We start from the raw sequence: 23,871 nt of genomic DNA on the forward strand, positions 1-23,871 counted from the left end.
ACATGACGGGGCTCCAGCCCATTTTGGCATTTCTGTGCGTCAGTATTTGGATAGATCTTTTGGGGCTTGATGGAATGGGCGTGGTGGACCCATCACATGGCCCCCACGCTCACCTGATTTATCGAGCATTGAATTTCTTTCTGTGGGGGATCCTTAAAGCCATGGCGTACGAAATGCCTGTTGCCTCTGACACAGACTCGTGGCAAGAATTGGCATTGCCGCTGCTAATATCTGGGAAGCTCCAGGTATTTTTGAAAATGTACAGCAATCAATGCGTCATCGGTGTCAGGCATGCATCACTGCTAATGGTCGTAACTGAGCACCTGATGTGAAACCATATTATGTATCCAACTACTATTGAACTGTTCAGTTACACCTAATAAAGTTTTTTCCACTACTTACTGCCTTGTGTTATTTCTGTATCTTTGTGTCCCTGTTAATACCTTCTGGTGGCATTTCCATTCATGCTTTCCTATGTGAATATGGTTGATTTTGATGTTCTCTACCTCCCCTCAAAGTTTGTACGTAGAATTTTGAACCACCCTGTATATACAAGGTGTGACAATTTAATTCCCAGAATGCACCTGTAAAAAACCTAATTTTAAAAAACTTAATTTTGGAAACAGCCAGAAATCACAGGGAGCTAAGTCAGGTGAATAAGCAGGATGACCTAATTCGGTAATCGATTTTTTTGGCCAGAAACTCTCTCACAACAAGTACACTATAGCTTGCCACAATTCAGGTCTTTTTCTCTGAAGGCAATCTCGTAATCTTTTCAGCACCTCTAAATAGCATTGTTGGTTGACAATGAATTCATAGGGGACCATCCTATTGTGATCAAAGAAACACACCAGCATGATCTTGAACTGCAACTGTGACATGCATGCTTTTTTTCCAGAGATGGCAAACTTGGGGTTTAACACTGCATACTCTAGCATTTTTGGGGGGAGAGGGGGGGGGGGGAATCATACTGGTGCTTCCAGTATCCGAGGCACAAACTTTGCAGAAATCTTTATTACCCTGACCGTTTCCCGATTCATTTGCAATTCATCAGCCATTAACTGCACACTTAATCATCTATCAGATTGCACAAATCTCGCACTCTGTTCACATTTGAGTCCATCATTTCTGTTTTGGGCTGCCCACTTTTGGGGTCATTGTTCACATCTTCTCGACTACCTTTGAATCTCTTATGCCACTTAAAGACACCTGACTCTTTCAGAGCATCCACACCGTATGCCATATTTTCAACAGCTCCAACATTTCAGTAGTACTTTTGCCAATTTTCACAGAAAATTTAATGCTAACGCACTACTCCAAATTTCGATCACACATTTTTTACACCAAAGTCTACACGCAGATCTCTATTGTTTTTGCAATGGCTAACTAGCAAATGGCTATATCAGCTTGGGGTTTACGCATGCATTAGTAAAAACATGTACAAAGACAACTACTCATGTGACTCCAACCAAATCACCACACAGGCAACACTGTGCAGCCATTCTGGGAATTAAATTGTCACACTTATAAGTTACATAGTGTAGCACATGACACCGATGTGAAGTGGAACAATGCTGTCCAAGGCATCATTGTTTAAAGAATTTAGCCAAAGGGACTTTGTGCAGTGCAATGTCTGCAAAATGTATACATTACCAAAGGAAAATGGATTTGGTTTGAAAGCGATAGTGGTGAGAAAGTGTACCGAGGATCAAAAGTATCTCAGCTCTCAAGATTGAAGTAGTGAATGGAACTCAGAATATGCTTTAAGAATGAAGCTGATGTAAAGAATGAAGAGTTGATTGTAATGAGGTCATTACATGACTATAAATAGCTCAGTTACATGAAGTGATATACACAGGGAGAAGCAGAAGCAAATACAGAAACGTCTGGCAAGTGGATAAGCTGATAATAGAAAGAAAAGTGCAAGATAAGAGAAATGAGGGATTGACCAAGAGAGAGAGAATGAAAAATTAAGGAGCGAGTCTTGTACAGCGATTCACTCATAAAAGGTGTGATCGACGAGAGATTGACAAAATCGAGCTTTCTGGGTGCAAAAATTAATGATGTTAGTGAGCCTATTAGAGCACAAAAGGGTATGGTAAAAGAGATGATCATATTGGCTGGAATGAATGATTTGAAAAGAGAAAAGTAAGGCATGAAAGAGATAATGAAAAAATTACTGGAAGTAATGAAAGAAAAAGAGTGAGAGAGTTAAGATAGTGAGTCTGCTGCTGCAGTATGACAGAGTAGAGCCGAGTAGGAGAGCCATAATAGCAAATGACTTCATGCGCAAGTTATGCAGGAGGAGTTAATTTTTGCACCCAGTGTGGATTTGTGGATGTGTGAAGTGAGTTTGATGGGCAAAAGGACTTATACAAGGATGGTTTGCATCTGAATGGATTTGGTGTTCAGAGACTGGAAAAAGTGTTGTTGAATGAAGTGAAAGTGGATGTGCAGAATCAGGGAAACTAGAGCTGGGGGAGGGGGGGGATGCAGGCATCAGTAGGACAGTGGAGTAAGAATGTATGTAATATGCCTAATTTAGTAACAATGGCAACAAATCAGATGGGATAGTTAGTATAAAGTGTCACTTTTGCACTTGATATACACTAATGCCACGAGCATTCGGAAGAAGCAGGAGGATTCTTTTTTTTGCACTGATTAGTTCATCCTGGCCAAAGGTTATTGGCATTAGTGAGACATGGCTAACAGAAGATGATATAGTTAGTGAGACAGAATGTGAAGGATATAGGGTGTTCAGGGAGAATAGAGAGAAAAGAATGGGGAGTGGAACGTTATTGAAGACAGCCAACGAACTGCAACCAAAGAGAGTAGAAGTTCAACTGCAGGACAGTGAAAATAGCACATTTGAGGTTATCTGGTATGAGATAGAGGCCAGGAAAACAAAATATACAGTTGGATGATGCTAAAGACCAGGGGATGGAAAAGTTTATGGAGATAGTATGCATTGGCAAATAGACAATGAGTGGAAGACAAGTAATTGTTGAATTTTGAATGAAAATAATTTTACTAAGAAATATCTCATTCAGAATTCTACAAGAAAAAAAACAAAAAAACAAAGTAGAAATGCTTGTAAATAAGTGAAGATACCAATTTTTGGTTAAAGAATTGTACTAATACAAATTTTTGTAATATTAATTAAAAGTGAAAAAAGGCCATTTTTTTGTAAAAAGATTATAATGTAAGAAGTTTCTCTATAAGATATATGTTAGCGCATAATAAAGAAGGATCAAAGTCCATTAACAACAACTTCGGATAAATTGTAGCCCACGGTAATTTGCTTACGTGCGAACAGCACACGCACAATGTTTTTTCCGGGAGGATGCGGCAATCGTACGGAAGATAGGAATGAATCAGGAGTCGGGCAGAAAGTTTTGAGTGAAAGAGAGTGCTAGAGATACGGGGTATCAAATGGGTTTGTCCCTGTCCTTCAGGGCTTTTGAGGATCTTTCATTGGGAGTTGCTGGAAAAGTTCCAGTAGAGTCGGGAAGAGTTCCAGTTCGAGGTTTAGTCGATAGCAGGCAGCTATTCTCTACTATCGTTTCGCGATGTCGGGTGGAAGGATTAGACGAAGAAATGTTAGGTACCTTTCCGAGTAAGTCAGAAGAAACTGGCTACCACATACGTCCACGTGCATCGATTCAATCCATGCTGTTTCCAGTCGAGAATGCGATGAAAGGACAAAACAAATAAGGCTAAACCTAGCCGTGAGTTATAATAACCAAGGACGAGATCGAACATTCGGAGGGAAATTATAAAGAAAGGATAGACGGAATAAGTTACAGGAATGTGGTAATGTAAAACCCTTTATAATTCCTTTGTTAACAAAGAACAGAATAATGTCATGGAAGAAACGAGATGTTAGGTTATATAACTCTAAACTTGAATGAAGGACTAGAGTGAGATTTTAGATACCAGTATTTAGAACCAAATAGCTGTTTCTTTAATATTTGTCTGAATGAGTAGTAGTTAATTTGTCATAAGTAATGATCTATAGAATTATCGATGTGAATGTTTTAAGAATATGTGTAAGATAGTAAAGATATTTAAGGGATGCTAGCTAGGATTTTGTGTAGTGAAATGAGCCTATTCTTAGATGTGATATGTGAATTACAGTTGATATGTCTAACCTTACAACTTGGGATAACTCTATTCCTATTGAGTGTTTTTTTTATTGTAAATGTGCAATCTTTTGAATCTAATAAATGTATCTTGATTATCTTAACCTGTTTTGTGCCCTGATTTGAATTCAATGCACTGCTTGCTAATATTTGAATCTGAGCGGGAGAGAAATATATGAAAGAGACCACGACTGCAATCTAAATTGTTTTAAGAGATATAGAAAAAATTGATATAAGGAGTAATTAATAGATTGATTTACTTTGTATATTTTCTGAGGGTTACTTCTTGGTTAAAAGGAATTTCTAACCTAAGGATCTGGCTGGCGCAGCTTGAACAAATAAATATTGCCAGAACCCAATTAGGAGGTAACTCCAGACCGTTATTGCTGAGGATCGGACTCTATTCAGAAATCAATCCTTTGTCAATTTATTTAATATATGTAATCATTCTAAGAATCGGCCAAATTGTGTGAATAGATATAATGAAAAAGATAAATGAGATAAGAGATATAAGCAGCAGAACACAACACATATAAAATCATAAATTAAAGTAATTGTTAAGACACAATATAACATAATTATTATGGGGGATTTCAACTATGGAAACATAGACTGGAAGGAGGAGAGGACACATGGGAAGAAGGAAATGGAATTTATAGTTACTAAGGCATAATTACCTGAGAAAGCATGTGATGGAAGACACATACTAAGGATTCAAGAGCGCTCGAGTAAAGCATCTGAGAATTTGTCTATAACGAATATAACCATGTTGCTGCCAATTGGTGAGAGTGATCATATGGTCTTGACCTGGGAGGTGGCTAAATGTGTGAAAATTTCAATTAAGACAGGATATATGCGGAATTACAGAGCTGGTAAGTATGGCAAGCTTAGGAGATTGCTTGGTTTAGTGCCATGGCATGCAAAACTGCAAGGGCTGGATGTCGATAGTGCTTTCTTTTACTTGCAGCATATTTTTCGATATGCTGCAAGTAAAATAAAGAATATATATGGTAGAATGATTTTAATGAATGCTGATGGTAGGAAGATAACTGAATCAGTCAAAATAATAGAATTACTAAGTGAACAATCTGCAAGAGTGTGTATCATCTAAGTGGTGATATTGCAGGAACAAGAGAGCCAAAGGCTTATACAGAAACTGAAGAAAATGAAATGGAGGTGCATAGCATGTTACAGAAACTTAATGTGAATACAGCTGTGGAATTGGATGGCATACCAGCTCGAGTTTTACGTGAAGCAGCGAGAGAATTGTCAGTGCCCTTGACTTGAAAGAGTTTAAGCTACGCCTCAGCTAGGGAATGGAAAGAGGGAAAAATAGTTCCATTGCGTAAAGGGGGCTTCAAGAATGATATAGCAAATTAAAAACCAATCAGCATATCAGGAGTTAGCAAAGTATTGGAGAAGTTGGTCAAGAGAAAAATACAGGAATGAGTAGATGAAAATGGGATACTGTATGAGGGAATATCAGTATTCATTTTAGAAATTATGGACTTTACAACCATGTTATAAAAAACTCTTTTAATTTCCCGACGTTTCGATCTTCATATTAAGATCATCATCTGGAGCATATACAAATATACAGGACAAGCTGAGTTACATTACATACAGTAAGCTAGAGAAACAATGATTAGATCATAGATTATTCTACTAGCATGACATCTAGTAAAAAAAAAAAATTTTAATTATTTAGAAACTACAACAAACAAAATTATTTTTATGATAGCATGAATAAACATTCTTTCTTATAGTTTTCTTTCAGTAACAATGATGTATTATTTTTAGCATTACAAGTGTTATTTTTGATTTAGGATCCTGGATTATCTATAGTCCTGTTTATAGTTACTCTTAGAGAGGAAGGTTCTGTGGGTCGAATATGTGCCTTCCATATGCTTGAGATTTTTAGACCATCATTATTGTTCAGATTGGGGTGGTTGATAATAATCTCACAGGCTTCCTTAAATTTGCGTTCATACCATGTTTTGGTGTGATGTAGACAATTAGTGCAAAACCTCATTTCCAAATTTCTTAGACTAAAAAACCAATGGACATATTCAAATTTCCCCAAAGCGAACGATAACAACCAACCAGAAGCAAGAAACAACAGGAGCCACCAATTGCCTGCAGGCAACAGTAACGTAGTTAATCTATCCAACCACACTTTAAACAAAGATGAATTCTAAAGGTCTAAATTTTTCTGTAGCACCTAGATTGATAAACAAATCGGAATTTATTTGTAATATTGAAAGAGGCTTAAGATTCATCCCAAATAACATAGCAGACAAAATACGTTTAGAAACCGCCAACATTTTAAATCATAACAAAACAATAACAAGCAACTTAACGAATTAACAGCGTTGAAATCATTAAAATCAAATCCGAACATCGTGATAACTAGAGTCGATAAAGGAAGTGCCACCGTTATTTTAAAACGAACCACTTATTTAGAAAAAATGAATCTCCTAGCCTCGGACAATAATACATACCAACTCATAACTACAACCTAACCAACAGAATAAAAAAAGAAAACAGAGAAACTACTTAAATCAATTACCACATGGCCTGAAGATATGGTCAAAAAACTATTCCTGCACTATGTTCGTTCCCCAAGAATTTAGGGGCTACTGAAAATTCACAAACAAAACACATCACTCTGGCCAATAGTCGAAGGGATAGATAGCCCGAATTTTCACTTAGCCAAGAAATTAGCAGCAACACTGAAGGAGTTGGTAGGTCATTTCCCCTCCTATATCAGGAACACACAACACCTCATAAACGTTATCAAAGACATTACATTAGAAAAAGATGATTTATTAGTCAGTTTTGACATCTCTGCCCTATTTACGAATGTCCCAATCAATGACACAATCCTTCTTTTACAGAAAAAATTCCCTCCAGATATCATGGCGCTCTTTGCACATGTATTACGTTCCGGTTATTTTGTATGGCAAAACGCTTTCTACTTACAAAAAGAAGGCAGAGCCATGGGCTCGCCATTACCCCCCCCCCCATTGCTAACTTTTATATGGAACATTTTGAGCAACATTCTTTAGATTCCTCTCCTTTAGAATCTAAAGTCTGGCTTAGATATGTTGACGATGTTTTCGCAATCTGGTCTCATGGCCGCCAGACACTAGACACATTCCTTAGCCACCTAAACAAACAACACAAATGCATACAGTTCACAATTGAGATTGAAAAAAAAAATACTCTTAATTTCTGAACGAAACTGTACTAATTTATATTTTCTTCAGAACTTAACATGCATCTTACATTTTGGCATATACTGATATATCAGGCAGATAAAATTGCATGTAAATTACCAGAAACGTTAATAATTTAAGAATCCTTTCATTTGTCCATAGTGTTGTAATGTATTTACTGTGAATAGCCCATTGCTTAAATTTTGCTAAATTTGTATTGTATATTAATGAGAGAAGGCTAATCAGATTAAGTACCGATAGCCAGGAGCAAAACACATATGCCAAAGTACACGTGCACGAAGGAGAGCACGCAACCCCTCAGCCACACACACACACACCACCAAAGAGTATGCTAGGGGAAATTATGGCGCTAAGTGCTGGAAGGTGTAAGGTGACGCGAGCAAAGAGGAACAAATTTAATGACGTAGTAAGGAAATATTGGGCACGAATTTAAAAAGCAAAGCAGCACTAGCTCTTTTTGGATTGCTTTTTCTTTAGTCGTCCTCTTCACTTGTCGATGTTCGTCCCCGTTCCTTGGAGGGATCGTCAAAAAGCAGAGATCATGGGAGAATGCCGAGGAATCTTTGGGAGATTGCTGGTTAAGGATTTACCCAGTGAAGATGAGTAAATCCTTAACCAGGATGTGGTAAATCCTGTTTACCACAGACAGCTAAGCCTTGCCGAGCCAGATGACCAGTGAACGGCGAGCACGTGTCTTCGTCGCCAGAGATATATCCACTCTGGACCATTCAGAGGGGTAATGCAGACCAAGCAGAACGGAAAATGGACCTGGAGGTGATGTTATATCGTGATATGTATAATGTTCTAAAGATTCCCCAGCAATTGGTAAATTAGAAACTTAAATCTGTTTAGTGAATGTATAAAGGAAGAAAGACTGTAATTAATAATTGGATATTAAGTTTAGAAGGTTGTGAATTTATGCAAGGCCTTTAGATATAGTTTAAGAGGGCAGTGCAATTCTCAGACATAAATGAAGAAATTAGGGTTAATTTTATGTCTATGAATGAATATCCTTTAGTATTGTGAAGTTTAAGCTCACGATTTAATAGAATGTTTTAACTGTTACTGATATTTATACATGCTAAGGGAGAGTAAAAAGGGTTAGATAATTATGTATTTCATTGAAACTGATATTGAAGCTAGCATGTGCAAAAGTTTATTCATGATATGTAATCTGACTAGAGTGTAAATAAATGTTTTCTTTAAATTCAATAGTTGACATGCCTGATTTCATTTTCTATTGCACCATTCATAAATAATCAAACCACGGCCGGAGGTAATTTATAAGGGAGGCTACGACTGCAAACTAAGTTAGAGATAGATGAGATTTGAACTACTTTATATAGTTTAAGAAATTAGGGATAGTGTGCTATGCTAAGTTCTGGTTCTTTGATTTTTCATTGTTCAAAAATCTAGGATTCAGGGTGGCGCAGTATAATATAAATTTTCCCTGAATCCGAAGAGAGAACCAGCACTGATACAAAGGAATTGCCATTGTCTATTGAGAATCTCTTTGTCTTCTACCCATGTGCAATATCCTTAAAGTTGTTAACCGCCCAAAGTACATGTTGAGCCTGCATAAATTAAAGAGTTAGTGAGGTATAATTAAGGTTATAACAGAAAGTGTTTAAGGAATTAAGGAATTATTAATGATGTTCCAACATAAAAATGTGCACAAATTCACATGGAGAGAAGAGGCTAAGAATAAGAAAAGTCTCATTGACTATGTTATTGTTGATAGTGATGTTTTCTCCCTGGTGCAGGACACCAGAGTGTACAGAGGATTTGAAATTGGAAGTGATCACTATTTAGTCTTGAGCAGGATAAAATTGAATTTCATATTGAAAAGAATAACATGTAAGAAAGTTTTAAAGCAAATAAAAATTGAGCAGCTCTCAGATGTGAACTGTAGACTAAAATACACAAAGATTATTGAATAAAAAATGAAAGAGTTTGAGAACAGGAACCAAACCTTGGAGATTCAGTGGCAAGCCTTGAAGAAAACCCTAATTGATTCAGCCAGAGAGGCATGTGGTGAGGTTGTTTGCAAGGATAGAAAAATCAGGATTCCCTGGTGGACACAGGAAGTTAAAGAGGCAGAGAAAGAAAAGAAGAAAGCATATCAAAAGTTCCTGTCAAATAAGTCAGCTTGTGCTCTTAGAGAATACAGAGACAAATGCAAGAATGCTAAACACTGTGTAAAACTAGCTAAACAAAAGTCACGGGAGGACTTTGGCAAGAATATAGAAAATAAATATCGAGAAGGTAGCAAAATATTCTGGAGGTTGTTGAAGAAGCTTAGGAATGGAGGAAAGAGTGCTGTAAAAGGAGTTAGAGATGATAAAGGTGACATGAAAACAGGAGAAAAAGATATCCTTGAAGTATGGAGTAATTACTTTGAAAAACTGCTAAATGAAACAAGCAGTGATGACAGCACAATAAGGATATCTTTTTCTCCTGTTTTCATGTCACCTTTATCATCTCTAACTATGTATTCCTGACCAGGCATGCAGTCAGGAATACATATTCATACTTGAAGTAGAAAAACCCATCAAAGGCTTAAAATGTGGAAAGGCAGCAGGAGTAGATGATATTCGACCAGAAATGCTGAAGTATGGTGGTATAAAAGTCTTACAGTGGCTGCACTGCATAGTTCAGAAAGCCTGGACAGAGGGACGAATTCCGGATGATTGGAGTAGGGCTCTCATAGTACCCATAATAAAAAGGGAAATAAAACTGAATGTGAGAATTACAGAGGTATTTCCCTACTAAGTGTTCTGGCAAGATCTATGCAAGTATACTTGAGAAACGATTGAGAAGAATCGTGGAATAAAAGCTGAGTGAAGAACAAGCTGGATTCAGGTCAAACAGAGGCTGTCAGGATCAGATCCTTCACTTTGTGACAAATAGTCGAGTAAGCATGGGAATATAAAGATCTGTATTTAAGTTTTGTCGATTTGGAAAAGGCATATGACAAGGTGCCAAGAGAGAAGCTATTCAATACGCTTCAGTTATATGGTGTCAATGGGGCATTATATCAAGCAATACTTAGTCTTTATTTGAGTTGTAAGTCAGCATTTGGAATTGAAGTAACGGAAGATGGTTTAATGTTAAATCTGGTGTGAGACAAGAATGTACATTATCCCCCTCTGTTATTCATTATCTATATAGATCACATTATGAAGCAAAGTGGTATTAAATATGATATCTAAATTGGAGATGTTAATGTCAGCTCTTTGCTTTATGCAGATGATGTTATACTTCTAAATAAATCTTCTACAAGTCTGCAACTCTGACTAAACTGAATAGCTGTTGTAATAGATATGGTATGAAGGTCAGCAATAAAAAGACAGACAATGAAAATAAGCAGAATCATTGAAAATGTCAACTGTGTTGTGAATGGAGAACCGGTGGAACAAGTAAAACATTGCAGCTACTTAGGCACGATTTTTAGTGAAGATGGTAAATTCAATATAGAAATAGACAACAGAATCAGCAAAGCTGGTATGGTGGGAAGCCAACTGAATAAATTCATATGGAATAAGAGAGAAATTAGTTGGAACACTAAATTAGCTGTATACAAGACAGTGTTCAAACCAGTTTTAACTTATGGATCTGAGAGCTGGGTCAGAAGTAAAACACTTGACCAAAGACTAGAGACCACAGATATGAGAGTCCTGAGAAAGATTATAGGCATGAACAGATGGCATCAATGGCAATATCATATTAAAAATGAGGATATTAGGAAAGAACTTGACATTGTCAGCATCCAGGAATGCGTTAGCAGAGCTAATCTCAGGTGGTATGGTCACTTAAATAGAATGGGAGAGGAAAGATTAGCAAAACGAGTGTTCTCTGCCAGGTTGGCAGGAAAACGACCCAGAGGAAGACCAAGATATAGGTGGATTGATACTGTACAAAGTGCCTTAGACGATGGAAATATAAGATCTGATAATGTTGTAGTCTTGACAAGTAACAGACTGATTTGGAGGAAAATTGTAGATAGGAAGTTAGTAATGATTGAATTTTTTCATGTAGTACTATCATATCCTGTACACCCCCTTGATGGTACATGGCAGGAATTTGATGATGATGATAATGATGATTAATGATATAGACACGAAGTAAACATTATAAGCAAAGTAAGAAGAAATATAAGAAGGTAACGACGTAACAACACACTTCCATTTCTAGATACACTTGTCACATGTCTTCCTTCTGGCAATTTTTCCTTTACTATTTACTGGAAACCGACACATACTTGCCAATATATACACATAAACTCATACCACCACTCAACACAAAAACTTGATGTCATTAATACTCTAAAAAACAGGGCTCTGAAGATTTGCTCCAGTGAACATGCACTGAAAGACGAATTTAATGTTATCAGCAATACTTTTCAAAAAAATGGTTACAGCCAAAACACTATTAACGAAATTCTCTACAAGAACCGAATAAAAAACAGACAAACCAGACTACAATATAGCTATAACTATTCCTTACATTAAAGGGTCATCAGATAAAATAAACAGAATACTACAAAAATATAACCTCAATGCCACCTTTAAACCTCCTGCAAAATTAAAAATCTTACTCAACTCATCCAAAGACCCACTCTCTCCGCTGGCCCACCATGGAGTATACCGTATGTATTGCACCTGTAACATAGCATATATAGGGGAAAGAGGATGAACAATTCCTATCAGACAAAAAGAACATAAACGACACATTTAATATAATAATTATGGTGAAGCTGGCCTTTCTGATCATGTCCTGAACACCTTACATAGAATTGACTGGAAAAACACTAGTTGTCTACATCACACCAAAACATGGTATGAATGCAAATTTAAGGAAGCCTGTGAGATTATTATCAACCACCCCAATCTGAACAATAATGCACGGTCTAAAAATCCCAATATGGAAGGCACATATTCAACCCACAGAACCTTCCTCTCTAAGAGTAACTATAAAGGACTATAGATAATCCAGGATCCTAAATCAAAAATAACAATTGTAATGCTAAAAATAGGACTTCATTGTTATGAAAGAAAACTATCTATAAAAAAAGAATGCTTATTCATGTTGATGTAGTTGATGTAGATTATTGATGTAGTTTCTAAATAATTAAAAAAAATTTTTTTTTCACTAGAGGTCATGCCAGTAGAATAACCTGTGATCTAATCATTGTTTCTCTAGCTTACTGTATGTAATGTAACAACTTGTCCTGTATATTTGTATATGCTCCAGATGATGATCTTAATATGAAGATCGAAATGTCAGGAAATTAAAAGTTTTTTATAACATGGTTGTCAAGTCCATAATTTCTAAAATGAATGCTGATCACTGTGCAACACTAAAAGAAAGGGAGTATCAGTAACTTGCTCATGTTTTATAATACAGTGACAGCTATTGGATAAAGGTAATGGGTTACAGTGTTACAGTAATACTGCTGGACTTTGCAAAGGTCTTTAACAGGATACCCCATGGAATTCTAATCAGTAAACTGCAGTACATGGGATGGATGTAGGGTTAGTGAGATGGATAGGAGGGTGGTTAATGTAGAGATATGAGAGAGTAGTTTATTCAGAAGTAGAGCACAGAAGACCTGTGACTAGTAGTGTGCCACAGTCACAGGCCTGCTTCGATAAGCAGTGTTCTTGGACCACTGCTATTTATTTGTTCATTAATGATATAGGAAAGCATCTGAAGAGAACTGTTTGGTTATTTGCTGATGATGCAAAGTTGGGTGTTGCAATAGTTAATACATGATTTGAATAGATAGGCAGGCTGGGGTAAGGAGAATGGATGTCAGTTTAATGTGGCAAAGTGTTAAGGGTATGCATTTTGGGATGAAAAGATTATCAGCAGTATACCACATTGGTGGAATCGTACTCCAGGAAATGGACAAAGCCAGAGACTTGGGAGTGTTAGTGGATTGGGAGTGAAAGTTTAGGGGGGGGGGGGGACATGGCAAAAGTGGCTAAAGCAGCTCATCAGATCACTTGGTCTGTGGAATGAGCCTTATGAGAAGAGGTTGAGGATTTGTGGGTTACAGAAACTGGTTGATAGGCAGAAAAGGGGTGATATAAGAGGCATACAAATTACTGAGGTGTTCTTACAAGATTAAATCAGAGGAATTTTAGGAACAGGTCTTGTGGTGGGAGAACTAGGGGCTATCCATGGAAACTGAGTAAGAGGTAGTTAGCAAGGGTTAGAACTAGGTTTCTTGTTTGGAGATTAGTGGAATAGGTTGCCAGTCTGTTGTGAGTGTGATGCCTGTGAATGAATTCAAAGCAAGGTGTGATAGATACTGTGCAAATATTGGATAGTTCTTGACATGATGTTTAGGGCCTCCCTTGATGAGTAAGGATTCCTTGGAGTAGTAATAATAATCAAATGTGTCAAGTGAAAAACTTTACATGATGAAAAACTCTGGTTTATGGGAAAAACACCCTGCAATTTACATAGGTAAGACAGGATGAGATAGGAGAAGGATGAGAAAACCATCTCAGCTACAGGGATAATTCAGTTGAATAAAATTAACTTTTCTGAAGAAACTCTTAAAAAAATCAGATTTAAGTTGATTGCAATTCCTATAAAGATCTCTCAAAGGTCAGATTTCCAAATAAAGGAAAAGAATAACCTGCAATGGTTGTTAATGCAAAATATAAAATTTCAAACATGAAACAACAAAAGAGGATAGAAAAATATAAATGCTTCTGTAAACTTTCCATTTAAAATATTGTCACATTTAATTTTATCAGCAAATTGCTCATATATACACTCAAGAGAAGTACAAGATACTATGATAGTACTACATGATAAATTGACATTAATCTGGAGTATTGTTGACAGATAGTTTGTCAGGAATATACTATAAGAGTTTATATTTCAGTCTTCTATGGCATTCTACTACATCAATTCACCTAGCTCTTGATCTTCCTTGGAAACTTTCTGCAAGCATAGCAAAAACATCTGTTTTACTAACCTTTTTCCTCCCATTCTGTTTAAATAACTTTAAAACAGCATAGATTATTATGCTCTCATATTCTGGAATGATATCATAAGAAATACTTTCTTTTTAATACGACTCCCAACCAAAAAAGTTTGAAAATCTATTACAACCTATTGTAAGTAGGTTGAGTTTTTTTTTTGTTTGTATTAAATTTAATTTAAAAATGTTTTCTTTTATTTATTATTTTAAAAAAATGTTTCCTCATTAACATCAATGCTCTGATATGTACTCTCAAGAGGTGTACAGGATAACATGACAGTACTATACAATTAAGTTTACATTATTACATTTCCACGTTCTTGCCTATTTTTATAATTTTGGTCTTTTTACTGCTAATTTTCATGCCAAATTTGCTACAGATGTTATCTGATTTTACAAGTAAAGAATCCTGGAGATTTCCACTGGTTTTTAGGAGTATAAAATTATTAGCAAAGAGCAAAAATCTAAGTTTGATATTTTCAATTCTGTTATCAGGTTTAATGCCACTTTCTTTGAGATGATAAGGAAGAGTGGAGACAGAGTGAAAACTTAACAAATTTTACATGAAACTACCTTTCCTGTACTTCAATTCTAAATGCTGACTTACAACTTAAATTAAATAATACAGAGTATTATTTAAAGGGAAATAAAATTATAAAAAGGGAAATAAAACTGAATGTGAGAATTACAGAGGTATTTCCCTACTGAGTGTTCCTGGCAAGATCTATGCAAATATACTTGAGAAACGGTTGAGAAGAATTGTGGAAGAAAAGCTTGGTGAAGAACAAGCTGGATTCAGGCCAAATAGAGGCTGTGAGGATCAGATCTTCACTTTACGACAAATAGTCGAGAAAGCATGGGAATATAACAAAGATCTGTATTTAAGTTTTGTCGATTTGGAAAAGGCATATGACAAGGTGCCAAGAGAGAAGCTATTTAATACGCTGCAGTTATATGGTGTCAATGGGGCATTATATCAAGCAATACTTGGTCTTTATTTGAGTTGTGAGTCAGCAGTTAGAATTGAAGGAAGTACAGGAAGATGGTTTAATGTTAAATCTGGTGTGAGACAAGAATGTACATTATCCCCTCTGTTATTCATTATCTATATGGATCACATTATGAAGGAATGTGGTATTAAACCTGATATCAAAATTGGAGATGTTAATGTCAGCTCTTTGCTTTATGCAGATGATGTTATACTTTTAAATAAATCCGCTACAAGTCTGCAAGATTCTCTGACTAAATTGAATAGCTGTTGTAATAGCTATGGTATGAAGGTCAGCAATAAAAAGACAAAGACAATGAAAATAGGCAGAATCATTGAAAATGTCAGCTGTGCTGTGAATGGAGAACCTGTGGAACAAGTAAAACATTTCAGCTACTTAGGCACAATTTTTACTGAAGATGGTAAACTAAATATAGAAATAGACAACAGAATCAGCAAAGCTGGTATCGTGGGAAGTCAATTGAATAAATTCATATGGAATAAGAAAGAAATTAGTCGGAACACTAAATTAGCTGCATACAAGACTGTGTTCAAACCAATTTTAACTTATGGATCTGAGAGCTGGGTCAGAAGTAAAACACTTGACCAAAGACTAGAGACCGCAGATATGAGAGTCCTGAGAAAGATTAGAGGCGTGAACAGATGGCATCAATGGCAATATCATATTAAAAATGAGGATATTAGGAAAGAACTTGACAATGTCAGCATCCAGGAATGCGTTAGCAGAGCTAATCTCAGATGGTATGGTCACTTAAATAGAATGGGAGAGGAAAGATTAGCAAAACAAGTGTTCTCTGCCAGGTTGGCAGGAAAACGACCCAGAGGAAGACCAAGATATAGGTGGATTGATACGGTACAAAGTGCCTTAGACGATAGAAATATAAGATATGATAATGTTGGAGTCTTGACAAGTAACAGACTGATTTGGAGGAAAATTGTAGATAGGAAGTTAGTAATGATGTAATTTTTTCATGTAGTACTGTCATATCCTGTACACCCCTTGAGGGTACATGGCAGGAATTTGATGATGATGAAGATAACAGCTTTTCACTTATATAACTGAAAGGAAGCTGTGCAACTAAAGCATTTTTCATGCCTTCCGAAGTTGTGATCTGAAAAATATACTGGTATTCACATAGCTAAGTTATACAGACTTAATGTTGTATATTTGTTTTCTTGTAAATTAAAAATATTTTTCTTGATTATAAAGATGTCTGAAGATGCTTAATAAGTTAATGGTTAATTTAATTTAGAAGATGAGATGTATATGTGATATCAAGAAATGTAAATCTGAGTGAAGTTTTATTTGAAGCTTAGTTTCAGGTGTTTTTATTTTGAAGTTCAGAGTTAAACCAATCAAATGGTGCAAATGACAGAAAATAATGGATAAAAAGAAAATAAAAATGCCTCCTACAAAAAAATAAATAATAATAAATAAATAAAACTTTCATATTTGGGCATTTCTGGTCAAATGACTTACTCCAGCTACCTTTCTACATTTGTGATTTTGATGGCTTTCTCCACCTCAATTATTGAAAAATACTCCTGATAGTATTCCACTTGAATATTTCCTATCACCATTCTGTCACTTCTTGATTCATTTAAAATCATTCAATGTATTTACTTCAAACATCTAGATTACTATTATCTTGATTTTCATAGTACCTTTATCATCGCAGATTCATTTTACAGTACTCTTTCCTCCACTTCTAAACTTTTTCAAAAGCCTCCAGCATATATTTTGCTACCTATCTGATATTTATTTTATATGTTTTTACCAGTCTTCCCATGACTCTTGTTTAGCTAGTTTTACACAGTGCTTTGCTTTCTTACATTTTTGTTTGTATTCTCTAAGAGCACAACCTGACTTACTTGCCAGAACCCATATGCTTTCTTCTTTTCCTTCACTGCCTCTTTAACTTCCTGTGTCCACCATGGAGTTCTGATTTTGATATTCTTACTGACAATCTCAATGCCTCTCTGGCTGAATCAATCAATGTTTTCTTCAGCATTTGGTAATGAATCTCCAAGATTAGATTCCTGTTCTCAAACTCTTTCATTTTTTTTTTCAATAATGTTTGTGTATTTTAGTCTACAGTTCACATCTGAGAGCTGTTCAACTTTTATTCACTTTAAAACTTTCTTACATTCTCCTTTGAATATGAAATTCAATTTTATCCTGCTCAAGACTAAATGGTGATCACTTCCAATTTCAAATCCTCTGAAATAATGGTTGTATACTCTTCTGCTGAACTAGTGGGAAAACATCACTATCAACTATAACACAGTAAATGAGACTTTTCATATTTCTTGAATCTTCTCTCCATGTGAATTTGTGCACATTTTTATGCTGGAACATGGTGTTAGTAATAACTAGTCCATGTCCTGAACAGAAAGCCTATGCTGTTTAGATCTCCATCTCCTTCCTTCACCATCAAATTCCTGAATATGAACTGTCAAGGGTGAACGGGATATTATGACAGTACTACATGAAAAAGTTACACCATTACTAACTTCCAATCAATAATTTTCCTCCAAATTAATCTGTTTTATCTATCAAGATTCCAAGAGATCTTATATCAAGATTATTAGATTTCATATTTCTCTTTTAAGGACATTTTAAACAATATCAATCCATCTACATCTTGTTCTTCTTCTAGGTCTTTTTCCTGTCAACCTGGCAGAAACACTTGTTCTGCTACTCTTTCCTCTTCCATTCTGTTTAAGTGACCATAATAAAAGGCAACTATATGGTTGCTTGGACAACAACCATGATCTTTTAAACAGCGCAAGCAAAGGCAACTCTGATGATGAGGATTGTATTCTGATAAACTCTCTGCTCGAAATTACAAAACTTTCGTTTCTACAACATTCGGCTTTGAAATAAAACTGATCTTTAATATCCACCATTTCTACATAATTTATGTTGTTGAAATGAAGCCATATAGCTCTTTCTTTATTAATTATTTTTCCATTAATTGTTGTGCTTTTACAATTTGAGATTGTATTCTTGTGAAAGAAACGAAATATGGGATCTAATAAATTTTTATTTTATTGTTCCTCTGTGCTGTATTCATTCCATTAAACTAATAATGAGCCTAACATATTTCATAACTCTTGACTGTTGTGTGTGTGTGGGGGGGGGGCGATGCACACTGCATCAAACAAACAGTACCACTCTTCCCTTTCCCCTTACACACAAACAGCAACAACAGCATTCTAATTCATATATCTTTAAAAAAATAGACATATCTTACCTTCTCTAAACTGATCATTAGAACAACATAGACATTCTTCTTTAAACTCTTAAATTTTTGGATAATTTCTGAAAATGAAGAATATTATTAATATATGAAATGTATACAGAGTATTATTATTATTATTGTATGGGCACCTATGTGGAGTCCTAAAACTCATCATGGGAGACCCAAACTATCAACACAATATCCATCGTACCTCTTCTTGAAACTAGAAACAGACAAAGCACTTACAACTGATTCAGTCAACCCATTCCATTCATTCACCACTCTCCAAGTAAAAAATCTAACCCCATGCCCTTGCTAAGCACACTCTTACCCGATTTCCAAGGATGACCTCTTGTTCTGATCCCTCTAACCAAGTGTTGAAACATTTTCCCTGCATTAATCCTATAAAATCCTTTAGGTAACTTAAATGTTTCTATTATATCCTCTGCTTTTTTGCCTATCAACCACCTTTTGCAATCCACAAATCCTCAATCTATCCTCATAGAGAGTTCCGCAGACCATCTTGGTCACTTGCATCTGGATCTTCTCCACCACTTCCTCATCCCCAAGAAACCTGGGTGACCAGATCCGAGAACAATAATCCAGATGTGGTGGTATCAAATCTTTATAAAGAGGAATGATGACTCCCTTATCTGTTTGTTAGTGTATTTTTCAATAACCAAGTAATCCTGTGAGCTACCCTGGCTACTTTAGCTATGTGCCCTCTACCCTTCAAACTCTATCTTCTATTATCCCCAAATCCCTGACTTCAATTTCCTGGAGTACAGTTCCCTAATTGAGGTGGTGCACAGCTTGTAATCTCTGTATCCCAAAATGCATAACTTGACACTTTTTCACATTAAATCAATCTGTTAAGTTTTGCCCATACTGTCAGCTATTCAAATCATCCTGCAACTTCTCTACATCACCTATCCAACTTTGAATCATCAGCAAACAAATGAATATCTCCCTTCAAATTATTTCCTACATCATTTATGTACAAATTAAATAGCAATGGTCCCAGCACAGAGCCCTGCAGCACAAGTCACTTGCCTTCTCTTGGCTTCTGCTCATCCATATACTACTTTCTGGAATCTGTCCATCAGCCACCCTTTTATCCATATTACCAGTTTCATATCCATCCTCATTCATTGCAGTTCGCGTAATAGAGTTCCATGTGGTATCCTGTCAAATGCTTTGCAAAATCCACAGTATTATCATGTAGCCATTCCCTTTATCCAACTCAGCTGTCACTTTATTATAAAAAATTAAGAGATTACTAAGGCATGACCTACCTTTCACAAAGCAATGCCCCCTCCCCATAGGGTATCATATTCTTATCCACCCATTCCCGAATTATTTTTTTTGACTAACATTTCCTGTAGTTATACCACCATTCCTGAAATACTGATTGGGCTATAATTTGCTACTATAGACTTAGATCCTTGTTTATGCAAAGGAATTATTTTGCCCTCCTTCCACTCACTTGGGACTTTGCCAGAGATGAGATTTATCAGCCTAGTCAAAACCAAAACCCTGCACTCTCTTAAAATGTGAGCCAAAATCCCATCCAATCCCACAACTATATTTGCATTCAGATTTTGCAATATCCTAAGTATCTCCAATTCATCAACCTCTGTTCTCACATCAATCCCTATCACCTCTGCCATAACAATATCTTGAACTTTGATGATATACATTTGCAAAATGGTCACTCAGTAACTCAACAATTTCATCTGCCTCTATTACCTCTCTACAACCTGCACTCATTAAAGTTACTCTTCCCTAATTATTCTTCCGCCTACTTGCCACATAACGAAAAAAAACTCTTTAGGATTTACTTTTGCCACTTTGGCTAATTTCTTCTCATAATCTGATTTTGCGTTCTTACCATGCTGGTCACCTTTCTTGCTTGATCCTTGTACTATTCAGAACTTAGCTGGTAATCTTTCTCCTTATTATACCCTCAACATTTTCATTTTTTGCAGCTCATGCTTAATGATAATACTCATCCATCTAACTCCTACCCGATTTACCCTCCTGACCTCGAATAAACAGTGCAATATTGCTTGCACCAGATATCCCTCGACTATCCCCCATGCACTGTGAACATCCTTCCCTTGCAGATTGTTATGTGATGGTACTACTTCAAGCAGCCTCCTAACTAACATAATCACTGCCTTATTGTTCCACATATATCTCTTCTTAACTGAAATTTCCACATATTTTGTTACCTCTCAAGTCAAGACCACATGATCACTTTCCCCACACAAAGTAGCCACCTTAGTAATGGATTCCTTCATCCCCTCCGTCATATTTCTGCTTGAAGTAATATCTCTCATTAAGTGTATACGTTGCATTTCCACCTGACTCCTAATCTTGTTGCCTCCAATTCATCTGCTATCATCAGCAGTATCCCACTCCCTGTTCTGTCTACCCTATTTTCCCTGAAAATACTAAATCCATTACATTCTATCAGTATAACTGTCATCTGCTGTTAGCCAAGTCTCACTAATGCCTATAACTTTTGGCAAGGTTGCACTAATCAATGCCAAAAATTCTTTCTTCTTATTCCTGATGCTTCTAGCAACTGTAGCAACCCCCATAGGCTCCCAACTACCTTTACATTCTGAATATCTGAAATGAGAAATCCACTTTAAAATAAAACAGGAAAGTGAATCAATATCATTCATCATCATCATTATTATAAATAAATTTACCGCTAATGCAAAAGAATAAGAGAGATGATTAAAACATTTAAAGGAAAGACCAAAAAAAAAACTGCCACATTCATGAACCATTTTAATAGAATACAAAAAATAATCTTTTACATTTTAAAATAAAAACTTAAAATTCTTCAGTCAGAAATATAATTAATATTAGAAATGATAAATTTCTGATCATTAGAGGAACTGTATTATTATTTACAGAAAGATAAATAATAGCCATTTATCTTTCTATAAACAGTTATTATTCAAAACGTTGACATTTGCAACTGGCTGAGTGAGCAGAAAACAAAACTCCACTTTTAGCTACTTAACAGCAATCAAATTAAGTAAACATGTTCATATCTTTTTTGAATATATCATATCCTTCTGCCTAATAAAACAGGCAGAACATAAACAATATTTTACAACTGCATCAAAATCCTATAAATTTGTAGGTGCTGTGTTCATTACTACAAAGACATTAAAAGCAACATATATAAATCTGTTAACCTAAACAAATGTTTTTCATGTCTAAATTTCTGGAATGAAAAACTACATAGACAATGTGATATAAATAAATAATTTACTATTGATTTAAAGCTGACAGTTCACTAGCTTAAGCTAGCATTATCAGAGATAATTTAACACTACACAACTTAGTGAAGAACTAAAATGAAACTAAAATGACCTCAATAACAAGGACAGTCACATGCATGGAGGGCGACAGTCTTTGTGTTGATTCCTGTTGTTAATGCAGGAGCATGGTAGGGTAGTGTGCCAAAATCTGTTTAAAATCATGACATCCATTCTATTGAAGGTAACCAGGTTCTGTAAAACTTGTGCAGCTTCCAGGATCAGTCTCTCCGATTAGAAATGGGATTTGTGAAGTAGTCTGGCTTTCTTCCATCTTATGAGGTGGTCTTTCTCTATGGAATGTCGAGATAGTCTGCTTTTTGATTCTCCATTTTAGTTGTATTTTTTTGTGTTCTTTTTTCCTTACTAAAGTAGTTTGTCATGTCTGTCCAAAATATTGAGCTCCACACTGGCAAGTGATGCTGTAGACACCAGGGAAGGAGAGAGGGTCTAGGTCAGTGGTTCTTTTTTTTGCCTGGTGCCCCCTTCAAACAATTTGTATAGCCTGGCACCCCTGCTCAATTTTACATTAAGTTAATGACTCAATAAGATAATTATAATATATTATTAAGCAAACCTAAATTACCATCAACATATTTGAACTGATAGATAATGAAAAATTAATTACTTTGATGCAAATTAATTTTTACTCAAAAAAAGATATACACCTATTGTATTTAATAAGCCAATCATTAATGGCTACCATGAGCCTGATGAGAAACTGTTAATTTTTCAATATCAGGTTCAATGTTTGACAAACGAACTCTCAAGTCTCCACTTTCACTTATTTGCAATCTATTTCGCTGCTTAGCTAACAATTGCAACATGACACAGAATCCTTTCTCGACCAAGTATGAAGAAGGAAAAGCAATGAGCAGTAATTTTATTTCTTGTCAAAGCTGAGGATACTTGCATTGCACATTTGGCCAGAATCTTTTATACCCATGCTGTTGAAATTGTACTTGAGCTTCAAAATTATTTTTTAAGTCAATAAATTCTTCATACAAATTTGGATGAACAGAAGTGGTATCAGAAAGAAATAGATTTATGACACAATCGGGTATTTTAAGTTCATCAAAATCTTTGAATCTGATCATCAAGTCTTCTTTCAGAGTCAGATGATTGGGAACAATAGCAATCCAAATCTGTATCTAATATTAAATCATCTATTATTTCTAGACTTGGGAACTGCAGAAAATCTAGTCTTGCAATGCTCTGCTTGTAGAATGTTAATTTCCTGATAAAAGCGTTTATAATTCCCTTTGCTTTAATAAGATTCATGTTGCTTCCCTGCAATTTAATGTTAATCTCATTTAATTTGGTGAAAATAAATCGGAAAGATATGCGATGTCAACCTTTTCTTTTTAAAACATTACACATGCTTTCAAAATAGTATCGTAGAGATCATTAAAGCACTGCAGTTTCCATTTAAGAGTCATCTAACTTCAGTGTGAAGCAAAAGATGCTGAAATTCTTCATTTTCATGGCAAAGTTCCCGAAAAGTATGCGTATTCAATGACTGGGCTTTTATTTTATTCACTGCTTTAATAACATCATCCAATGTCTTATGTAGTCTACCGCTATGATGTTTTGCAAGTAAGTGCAGCCTATGAAGAATGCAGTGAATTGTAAAGATATTTGGAACTACTTCTTTTAAATGTGCTATAAATCCATGGTAATGACCAATCATAGCTGGTGCTCCATTAGTTGCACATGCAATAATATTTGTGAGAGAAATGTTTTTAGCATTAAAAACATCTTTAACAACCTTAAAAATTGTAGAACCTTTTGTGTCAATTTTCAGTTGTTCAGGAAATAGAAACCCTTCAATAATTTCTTCATTAGTATTTATATAATGCATGTAGGCCATTAACAAAGCTTCGTTGTCACTTAAA

The 23,871-nt window shown here is 35.6% G+C and overlaps 1 protein-coding gene across 1 annotated transcript in view; it reads right to left on the reverse strand.

Annotated features, from left to right (window-relative positions):
• The window catches only part of Nf1 (neurofibromin 1), a 1,119,557-nt gene that overhangs the window by 985,039 nt on the left and 110,647 nt on the right, over window positions 1-23,871 (reverse strand). The window contains exon 7 of the mRNA XM_090400295.1: window positions 18,648-18,715. Within this exon, the coding sequence (XP_090256421.1) occupies window positions 18,648-18,715 (68 nt within the window). The remainder of the gene's footprint in view (window positions 1-18,647; window positions 18,716-23,871) is intronic.

Source organism: Typopeltis vanoorti, chromosome 11, assembly GCF_054136105.1.
Source record: "Typopeltis vanoorti isolate ZY-2024b chromosome 11, IOZ_Tvanoo_1.0, whole genome shotgun sequence".
NCBI lineage: Eukaryota > Metazoa > Arthropoda > Arachnida > Uropygi > Thelyphonidae > Typopeltis > Typopeltis vanoorti.